Raw genomic sequence first — 10,688 nt, 5'->3', positions numbered from 1 at the left:
CAGTAAAGGCGAACATGTCCAATGTTTCCTGTATGATTTTTTTTTTCCCCTCTCTCTCCTTCTTTTTTTTTTTTTTTCCTTTTTTTTTTTTTTTTTTCCTTTTTTTTTTTTTTTTTTTTTTTCTCCAGATACTGCGCACGGTCCTCTTTAACACTGAGAGCCAGACTGTTTCCCTCCCTAGGTGAAGATACGACTTCGAGGTCAGCGTGAATAAAATAAAATAAAATAAAATAAAATAAAATAAAATAAAATAAAATAAAATAAAATAAAATAAAATAAAATAAAATAAAATAAAATAAAATAAAATAAAATAAAATAAAGACTGTGCAGGTTCTTGCAGAGAGCAGCAGCGTCCACTTCTGCCCCTGAGCCCCCCAGGTCGGATGTAATGTGTAAATGTCACGCTATTACAAGAAAGTTATGGTGAGAAAGGGGTTTTGGAAACGCTTTCTCTCGCACTGTAAAGGAAAGAGAGACTTCGGCTTCTTTCCGACAGCTTTTCAAAGGGAAATAAAACAGCACAAAGTGGGCCTGAAGCTCAGGAAGAACTTTTTTTTTCCTTCCTCTAATGAAAAAGGTGGAGGGATAAGTTTAATTGTAATCAGGCTGCAACAATACACCATGTGATCATGTGGTAGCAATTATTACAAGCTCACAGCAGAAATAGAGAGGATATGTTATTGTAGTTTACTGTACCTTTTTCCTTTTTCCTTTCTTTTCTTTTCTTTTCTTTTCTTTTCTTTTCTTTTCTTTTCTTTTCTTTTCTTTTCTTTTCTTTTCTTTTCTTTTCTTTTCTTTTCTTTTCTTTTCTTTTCTTTTCTTTTCTGTGACCTACTGGTAGATAGGGTGAGAAAATAATTTACCCTCAAAATGCTAAATCTCGAGAACCGGAGGGTGAACCAAAGAATATCAAGGAAAAGTAACTTGAGTATAATTTTGTCATCTGCTGCTATCACACGTTCAGAACATTGCAACTAGATGATGGAATCGACCAGATAAAGTACTGCACGGCCAGCCAGGCCTCCTCCTTATCAGAATTTCCTAAGGGAAAAACAAAAACTTTCTCACCACCCTTGGTATGAAAAAGCAGATGTGATGGCAAATAAATCCGTCTCAGTTTGCATGGCAAAATTAATTGAAATTATAAGGGAGGGCTTTATCACTGTGTTCAAGCAGCCTGCGGCTGACAGAGAGACGGCAAAGGCTCCTCCTCATCAGTGCATTTACACGGCAGTGTAAGTAAAATATTTTCTGTGGGCTACTAACATCCAGTGCCAGACTTGAGCTGCTTCCACCCGCCACATATAAGCAGAAAGCTACCGCACACCCCTCTCCCCCGAAAATACTACGGAAAAAATATAAAGCAAAGCAAAACAAATCAGAAAACATACCTCGCCTGCGAGACAGATTTTAGGATCATTCCCATTTTAATTTTTAATCACATTAAATACCTCCAGCGTGTTTTCTGAAGATGAAATACGAAAAAAAAAATCATAAACAAAACACCAAACCCAAAAAGACCCACTGAGCGAAACGATCTTCTGAGACCTGGCTGCATTAAGATTAGCCCGTGTCCCACACTTGGGGTGAAAGTGGTGACATTGTTTTCCAGCACACCTTTTTCATAGGAGGTGCCGACTGAATCTTTGGATCGACTGAAATAGTTGGGTTCCTATCTCGTGTGCGCCTGACGATTTTTAGGACGCAAATTTCACAAAATTTCCCGAACTCTTCCCCTTTTGCATTTGCTGTTACAAATTCTTCTTATTTTATAATTATCACAGCACCCCCCTTAGCACGCAGTGGGAGGGAGAGAGTTAAGATGTCCTGCAAAACCCGCTCGTAAAGCTGCTTACTTCCATTAGAAACACATGAATATCCTGAAAGACACAGTGTATTTAAAACGGACTCAGGAATGTTTATCTCAATCCCTGATGCTTTAGAAATTGTGGAAGAAAACAGCCGTGACACTACTGCTCCAAATTACCCTTCTGGCAGGTAAATTTCATTTGCTCATGAAAATCAAATTCGATTAAGGCTCTTGGTCTTGCTATCACTTTACTCCCGCTTCTTCCAAGAATCCTGAACTCTGCAGGACGATTATTATTAGTGACTAAGATCACCCTCTAGCTCCTCCATTATCAGCTAAGATATTTTAGCGGGTTTAGAGGGATTTAACTCCGTGACAAACATATTTTCAGCAACCAGACGCGATTTTTTTTTTTCCTTCATGCTTATTTATTAGCTCTAAGCAGTGCATGGAAAAGTAAGAGTGGATTTCTTCGGGCAAAATTTGGGGTTGGGCTGGATTTTTTGGTGTCTTTTTCTGCATCCGTAGATTGTGATTAACCTACAAGAAATCAGCGTTCTCCTCAGCTGGGCATTCCCGCGGCAGGGCTGAGGAGGGTGCGTGTGTGTTATCGCACAAAGACGGGTCTGGGAGGGGGAAAAAAGCTTTTTAGATACTGAGCCGACAAATTCCGTGTTTTCAAAACTTGTCTTTCCACTGAAAGGACTTCTTCTGGTTTCTCTAAGAGAAATCTTAGGGCCTCTTTAGAAGTGAATGAGTGGCCATATTCCTATCACGTAGAAAGGTTTAAAAATACTTTATATTTTCATGTTTAAGGCCATATTGCTGCAGTCCTCACTGGCAAGACTATTCTTAGCTTCGTGGCGTCAGGAACACACACAGTGACCTGTTTTAAAGCACTTGTAAGGGCCAAATTCCGCTCTCACTTACACCTGCGAAGTGGGTGAAATGCTTCTGACCACTCTCGATGCAACGAGGTTAAAAAATGCCACCTCAGCACTTTATAATGCCTGAGACGAGCATGGCCATGAACCACGATGGGTGACTACCATCAGTTAGAAATTGCCTGCCTATGAAAAGATTCAGGACCTTTTAAAATCTTCCTACTGATCATGGTTGCTCATAGTCCCGCTCCCCGAGGAATTAATACTCTTTTTAGAGGAAACGATTCAACACATGTATTTCTCTCCAAGTTGTTTCACACTCTATATAAATGCAAAGCAGTTCGGAGGTTTGCATTAGTTCTCCTGGAAATCGCTATGGTTCTACCATGCGCTTGTATGTGCTCTATTTTAACATTATTTCACAAGAAAAGGACAAAAAAATTAATTGGAAGAAGCTTTGATTGGTCTGCTGGTTGCATGTATGGAAGAATTCGATTACCAATTAACTTTTCCAAAGACGCTCAAATCAAATACTGGCTTCAAGTAAACTCCTTGGTTTTGGTTAATTTATCCAGCTCATCCCAAGACTTAGATTGTGAAAAGTAAAAGCTCTTCCACAAGTGGTAGGGAATGGTATATGTTCAAGGCAAGGGGGGCAGGCTCGGGAGTGTTTTTATCCTTGGTGTTGATTACAAGGTCCGCGATTTTTGAAGAACATCTGTTCTGCCCGATGCCGTCAGTCCTCACGGTTCCTTTCTAATATTTAATGGCAGATACCCATTAAGGCAGGAAGAAATTATGGCTGAGGAATGAAAATTCGGTATCGGGGGCATCAAAAATATTTGACGAGACTTTTCTGTTCTCTCGGTGTCAATAATTTATTGAAAATAATCTAAATGAGGAAGGGAAAACAAAGCGCCGAGTCCCGTGTCCAACAACAGCTTTTCTGCACCCTGCAGATGTCATTTTTGCCTATTTTGAGGAAACAGTCCCCTTCCCGAAATCCTCCTCACGTCATGGCAAACAGGGAAAGAGAACTGTTGTATTACTGCTCTTATCATCAGTGACAAGCATGGCCTTCTTCCATAATTATTAAATAGACCTCTAGAGTAAGTAAGAGATGCGGAAAAGGGAGAAAAGTAAGCTCTCCAATCTAATCTCCCTTCTTCTTCTAGCGCACAGGGCCAGGAGGGTAAACAAAACCAAATAACAACCACCAAAAGTCAGCAGACCGGATGCTCCCCCTTGCCCCCCGCCCGGACACCCCACACCCACAGTTTGCACCGGGGCCGAAAGCTACGGCTTCACAAGGCTTCTCCCTCCTTATGGAGAGGAGCTTGAAAAGCAGAGGCAGATAAGCGAGAAACTCTCTGCGGCTGAGGGGAGTTTGGAGATGGGGGCGGGCTGGGGAGGGGGGCAGAGGAGAGCTGGAGACATTAGTGTTCTCATGGCTGCCCTCTTTTTAACAAATCAGACAGATCTTCGGGCTGTGAATGACAGTTCTCACATTGGCTAGACTGCAGCTTTCAACTTGACCTTGGCCTCTAGCCGCGTCTAACCCGTATGTAAAACAGCGCTGCCCCATAGAGCTGCCTCCCCTCCCCACTTCTCCTCCCTCGTCCTGCAAAGCGATTTTCAGAAGCAGCCTCGAGAAAACCGAGGGAAGCAAACCGAACCAACTCATGGCAGTCAAGCAATGTTTGGCCGGGGGAATCCACAGGTTTCAAAACTGGAGCCTGAAAGAAAAGGGAAAATATGCGTGGAATAAATATTTGCTTTTGGCCATGAGGAAAAATGCGGAAAGGAGTGTGCGAAGTTGAAAGTGGGAACATTTTACTGGCTACAATGAAGGAAAAAAGCGGCTAAATGCTGCCAAATTAGTAGGGGGATGACAGAGACTTCAGGTATCCCAACTCAGGGCACGGGAAAAGCACCTTGAAAAAATATCCTTGGGCGCCAAAGAGCTATTCCTCATGGCTGGCAGCTCTGCGCTAGGCAAGGAAAAGCCTGCTCGGTAACAATGTACGTCCCGGGATTGCTCTGCGCTTGTAGCCATGAGGGCAAAACAATGCTACAACGTCAATGGAAAGCACAATAGGATAATAAATACGCCGAGCTGTCAGACTCAAAACAAAGCAACACGCAAGTGGGGGAAAAAATTAGTTTTCAGGATGGGAGTATTTGTGGCTGTTTTGTGCACACGCGTGAGGGCTGAGAGCTGTTAACGATGAGACGAACGCCGCTTCAGGTCAAGTTTATTGATAGCTCAGTGATGGAGGGTTCTGGGTTCAAGGCTGTGGGCGAAAAGCTTGGGGGAGGACAGCATCCGCGCCGATGGGTGGTGGGAGGATGTTAAAAATTGAAATTATATCACCCTATGGAAAATTCATCCCGAAAAGAGGACGGAATTGTTGGGGTTTTTTTTTCTAGCATTCACTTGCAAAGCGGTACGGCCTTCAAAAAAAAACCCTATTTTTCAGCCGATAATCCATTTTGTTTTCCCAGCACACACATACACGCAAAAAGCGCCGTAAGTCTGTGCACACACCATGCAAGCCGACGTGATATTTTACAGCCGAAAAAGATTCAAGTCGAATCGTAGGCCCAGGGTTTTATTATTACGGCAACAAATAATACAGCTGTAACACGATGAATATCCAGTTAACTCTCCCGCTTCCCAAGACCTTCCTAAAAGATAATAATAAATAAAATGGGGATTTCCCGGTCAGTTCCTCTTATCTCACTTCTGAGACTTTGTGGCGAGAGGAGCGAGATGGGTCTTGGGCTTTCGACGGGCGGGAAGGAAGGAGGAAAACACCCAGAAAAGACCCCGGGAGGCTCCGTTTCGACAGCCTTATGCGTCCCAGCGTTGCGCGGAGGAACGATTCTCCTCCCTCGGCTTGCGGTGGGCTCTCCGCGTCACCCGGACGGGGCCCCGCCAGCGCTCCCCGGGGAGAGGCGGCGGCTCGGGCCGGCGGAGGAAGGGGTAGAAGGGGTGCGGCTCATCTTCCCCCCGAGACGAGGGGAGGCCTCCGGGCTTTCCGCGGCGCTCGGGGCGGGGAGGGCCGGAGGAAAGCGGCGCAAGGAGAAACCAGGCGGGGTGCCAAGGGGAGCCCCGCACCTCGGGGGGTGCGCCGCGGCAACAACGGGGCCAAGGAGTTCACGCCTCGGTGGCGAGGGAGGGCCGGAGGGAGGAAGGGAGGGAGGGAGGGAAGGAGAAGGGACGGGCCCCCCCCCCGCGGCGCCCTCGTCCCGCGCGGCGGCGGGACCGCGCCCGCACCCGTGCCCGCGCCCCGGGCCGGGACCCAGCCCCGCGCTGATTGCGTTATTTAATTATCTCCACTTTATTCCCTCAGATGTTTATCAGCTGCTTTGCATATCACGTGGGGGCGGGCGGGCCAATGAGGGCCGGCCTGGCGCGACGCTGGCGCGTCAGCCCTGGTCAAGTCCCGGAGATTGAGTATCTCTTTTTTCAGTCTTTGGGGCTTTTAAAAAAGAGCCACTAGTCTCAATGCGGAGCGGGCTATGACAGCCTCCGTGCTCCTCCACCCCCGCTGGATCGAGCCCGTCATGTTCCTCTACGACAACAGCCTGGATGAGATCAATAAGAACATGGACGGGTTTCACGCCGGCAGCAACTTCGCGGCGGCGGCGGCGGCCAACCCCTGCCGCAACCTGATGGCTCACCCCGCGCCCCTGGCCGCCCCCAGCGCCGCCGCCTACACCTCCAGCGAGGCCCCCGCCGCCGGCATGGCCGAGCCCGCTGTCAAGCAGTGCAGCCCCTGCTCCGCCGCCGTGCAGAGCTCCTCCGGCGCCGCGCTGCCCTACGGCTACTTCGGCAGCGGCTACTACCCCTGTCGCATGACCCACCACAACGCCATCAAGTCCTGCGCCCAGCCCGCCTCCAGCTTCGCCGACAAGTACATGGACACCTCGGTCTCCGGCGAGGAGTTCACGTCGCGGGCCAAGGAGTTCGCCTTCTACCAGGGCTACGCCGCCGGGCCCTACCAGCCGGTGCCCGGCTATCTGGATATGCCCGTGGTGCCCGCCATCGGCGGCCCCGGCGAGCCGCGCCACGACCCCCTTCTCCCCATGGACAGCTACCAGCCTTGGGCCATCACGAACGGGTGGAACGGGCAAGTGTACTGCCCCAAGGAGCAGAGCCAGCCGCCTCACCTCTGGAAATCCACTCTCCCGGGTAATACACCTGCATGGCTCCCCCTGTCTCTTCTTTTCATCCTGCCCCGCTCGCCTCTCCCGGGTGTCCCGCCGGCGGGTTCCGCGATAACCCGACCCGGGCCGGCCCTTCGCCGTCCCCGGCCCCATCCCGCCCCGGCCCGCACATGCCCTAGCGCGGCTGGAACGGCACCGGTGCCGCCCCCTGCCCCCCGCCGGCGCACGGCACATCCCGCCTCGCCTGGCCGGCCCCGGGAGAGGAAACAGCTGAAAAGGGCCGCGGGAAGGTCTGCGCTATTATTTTCCATAGACCACGAAGTACGCGAGCTCTGTAAATCTCTGTAGCCCCTCTCGATCCTTTCCAGAGTCCCTGGCCGAGCTGCATGGGGTTTGTTGTTATTTGTCTGTCTGACAGAAATGAGCCTTTCCCTGCCTAAAAGCTGCCTGCGGCGGCCAGGAGAGAGCAGTCCCCAGTGCTGAGCCGGGCTTTGGTAGCTAAATCGGAGCGGGGCAGGCGGAGGAGTGTGCTCTAACCCTAGTTCTTGTACCTCTTGAAGATGTCCTAACCCGTTCGAGCGATTTCCTAACGCTTCCCTCCACGCTTTTTCTGTTCCAGACGTCGTTTCTCATCCCTCGGATGCGAACTCGTACAGACGTGGAAGAAAGAAACGAGTGCCTTACACAAAGGTCCAGTTAAAAGAACTCGAAAGGGAATATGCTACAAATAAATTCATAACCAAAGACAAGAGGAGGAGGATATCGGCGACTACAAATCTATCAGAGAGACAGGTCACAATCTGGTTCCAAAACAGAAGGGTCAAAGAGAAAAAAGTGATCAACAAATTGAAGACTACCAGTTAATGGATTAAAAATGGAGAAGCAGCAATTCGAGAGTTTCAGAACTTTTTTTTTTTTTGGTGTGTGTGTTCAGATTAAAGTAATTATTAATAATAATTAAAAAGAGAAAAGACAATGAACCTCTTCTTTCAGAGCAAGAGATCTGTATCTTTGGAATTATAGCCTTTCTTTCTTCTTATTCTTTTTTTTTTTTTTTTTTTTTTTTTTTTTTTAATATTGCTGTAGCAAAATTGTGAAAACTGACAGTTCTCCTGAAATCCCAAACAGCCAGCCAGTATCACTGACAGACTGTACATCCCACAAGGCCAGCTCCGAGAGATACGCTTTCAATTAGACACGATTTTCTGAGAAACTTGTAAATACTTCTAGGACCCTGCTATTTGAAAGAAGACCCTTCGTGGCCACGATGCGAGAGCTGGTTAACGTGAGGAGGTCGATGTGGACACATGATCTGGTTTTCTTCCATTGCAATCCAAACTGTATGTTGAATGACTGCTCAGGTAAACCGTAGTGAAACAATTACAATTACTGTATGTTTTAAAGCAATGCATTTATTGTCAAAAAGTAATAATAAACCTCGAAGGTACTGAATAAGGATTTCAGAGACATCAGTAATGAAGGAAGTTCTGTGGAGGATCTGTCTTGATAGTAAATCTAAACATCGCAAATTAGCGAGGATAGAAAGGAAAATATTTGCTTGGAGATGTCTTTTGGTTTTATTTTTTGTTTTCCACAGATGAATTCTGGTCATCTAAACTGGGGTTATTTTGTCTGTTTGGGGGTTTTAATTTTTTTTATCCTGCAGACCATACAATAGATACATTTTAAAGGACTCTGCCTATTTTAAACCTGAAATAATCTTCAATAATTAATATTCTAAGTCCCCGAAATTTTTAAATATTTGAATATTGGCATTTCTTTACAGTAGAAAAAAAAATGGCCTGGGAAAAAATACTTTGAACTGTGAACTGAAATTACAAGAACTTTGAACTGAAATACATTTTTTTTCCCAGAAATATTTTGATTTATGTAATCGATATTTGATCTATAAGTAATTAGTCGTTTCTCCTTGTTTATTGTCTGTTATGAGGCCGCATTAGAATGTTTAGGGATTCTTTTTACAGCACCTTTTAATCCAATCAGTTATTTCAACCAGCACATTATTTTGTTTTTATTCACTATAAGAAGCTATCTTGTAAATAAAAAAAATCAGCGCACTGTGAAAATGTACTTATGCACCCTTTTTTTTTATATATTTCTACTGAAAAAAATGAAAACCCATGACGTGTAGAAGTATAGTAGTATTAATACTGTTAATAAAATAGTCACTGTAATAAAACCTGAAAGGAAAACTCTTTATTTTTTTTCCATTCCTACGCACACTTAATGGAAAAAATTATAACGTATCTGTCTTATGATTGTAATACCGTTGTCTTTCAGTATGTATCTTGTGTATAGATGGTGGATTTTGTTTTATTTTTCTTGGCGGTGTTTGTCTGCGGGCAGGCACGCCTGATAACCAGCGTTCCTAAACTATAAATGTTTCGGTAATGTTACACAGTGGTTTTGCAGCCGCGCTGGGGGACGGGGGGCGGCAGACCAGGATGATACGAGCGCAGCGCTGCGGCCCTCGCCGGGAAATGGAGGCCGGCGGCCGACCCCGGGGATGGGGGCGCGCTGCCCGGCCTGCCGATGCCTCCGCGGGGCGGTGGGGGGCTGCGTGGCGATGACAGCACGGGGAAGGCCCGGAACCTTGACCTTGAGGGGGAAAAAGCCGATTTGTGACCTTGACTTTTGACAGCTCCCGGCGCCGGCGGCATCCGCGGGCCGACAGCGCCACCTCGTGGCCAGCGCGGGGCGGCGCCCGCACCTGGCCGCGCCCGCGCAGCATCCCGCGCCCGGAGCGCCGGGAAAATGCCCGTGTAAAATGGCCCTGGAAGGGCCGGGCAGGGCGCGGAGCAGGCTGTGCTCCCTCTGTGCTCCCTCTGTCTCTGGCGGTGGCAGGGCTGAGCCGGGCTGACGCGGCGCCCAGCCGGTGCCCGGCCGAGGGATGCCTGTGCCGTGCGAGGAGCCGCAAGCAGGCCGGGATCGTGAGCGGAGGGCGAGCTGGTCGGGCACAAAGTTTGCCTCAGCCGCCTGTCTCCTGCGGTGGTCTGTAGCTCTAATTAGAGCTATTGGGGAACCTTTACGGTACATTTAGAGGGTATCATATACCGCGCTCGCTGTGCGCTTCTAGCCTTACATTTCTGAAATTCAAAAGGACCCACCTCTGCAGGGATCAGCGCAGAGCGATTTCCGTCCCTCAGATCTGACTGTAAGGCATTCGTGCGATAACTGACATGAAAACTACCTGCAGGAGCGGGATTTATTTTCCAGGAGGCTTTCGTGTCGGGGGCTTTGCCCTACACTCGGGATTTTAGCCTTCCCGCCGTGTGCGGCCGCGCAGGGGCTGTGAACCGCTGTGGTTTCTCGGGCTGCGAAGCCCTGTGGTTTCTCAGGCCGCGGGAAACCCGCGGCCGCGGAGCGTGGGAATTTTGGATGCATCCCTTCTGAGGCCAGTCAGGGAATTTCTGAGCGAGAAATCCCATCCTGCTGCGAAAATAGCCTAGGAGCGTCACATTATTGGCAGGCGGTTCCCAGAGCATGCAGTTCGGTTGTGCTTTGGGGTGACAGGGTGTCGGCCCCCTGTGACAAGCACCCGGCCTTCCAGCGGCCTGCGACACCGTGCGAGGGACCATGAGCAGAGACCCGCGGGCACAGACACATCCATCCATGGCGGGCAGGGCCCTGGGCTGCCCACGGGCGTGGGGAACCATGGGGGAATAGTCTCCAGGAGCTCCGTGGTAGCCCCGCGGCCTGGAATTTTCAGCGGAGCTGGAGCAGGCAGAAGACTCCGCGCTGGAGCTGTAGTAGCTGCGGGAAGCCCTGATAGCCCGCTCGAAGGTCCGGGGCTGTGGACT

The 10,688-nt window shown here is 48.6% G+C and overlaps 1 protein-coding gene across 1 annotated transcript; it reads left to right on the top strand.

Moving 5' to 3' along the window:
- The first annotated feature begins 6,198 nt into the window (after positions 1 to 6,198).
- Positions 6,199 to 7,833, top strand: HOXA13 (homeobox A13). Its single transcript, XM_063176752.1, has 2 exons — positions 6,199 to 6,892; positions 7,487 to 7,833. The coding sequence occupies exons 1-2, from the start codon at positions 6,220 to 6,222 to the stop codon at positions 7,729 to 7,731; spliced, it is 918 nt and encodes a 305-aa protein (XP_063032822.1). The 5' UTR covers positions 6,199 to 6,219; the 3' UTR covers positions 7,732 to 7,833.
- The last annotated feature ends 2,855 nt before the right edge of the window (positions 7,834 to 10,688 follow it).

The sequence above is a fragment of the Melospiza melodia genome, chromosome 1 (assembly GCF_035770615.1).
Source record: "Melospiza melodia melodia isolate bMelMel2 chromosome 1, bMelMel2.pri, whole genome shotgun sequence".
Taxonomy (NCBI): Eukaryota; Metazoa; Chordata; class Aves; order Passeriformes; family Passerellidae; genus Melospiza; species Melospiza melodia.
This window is presented reverse-complemented; position numbering and strand designations above follow the sequence as displayed.

What these genes read in the sequence shown, in the direction of transcription:
- HOXA13 (XM_063176752.1), top strand. Translation starts at nt 6,220, where the DNA reads ATGACAGCCTCCGTGCTCCTCCACCCCCGCTGGATCGAGCCCGTCATG. An exon ending in CTGGAAATCCACTCTCCCGG is followed by an intron (nt 6,893 to 7,486) that starts GTAATACACCTG and finishes TTTCTGTTCCAG; the next exon opens with ACGTCGTTTCTCATCCCTCG.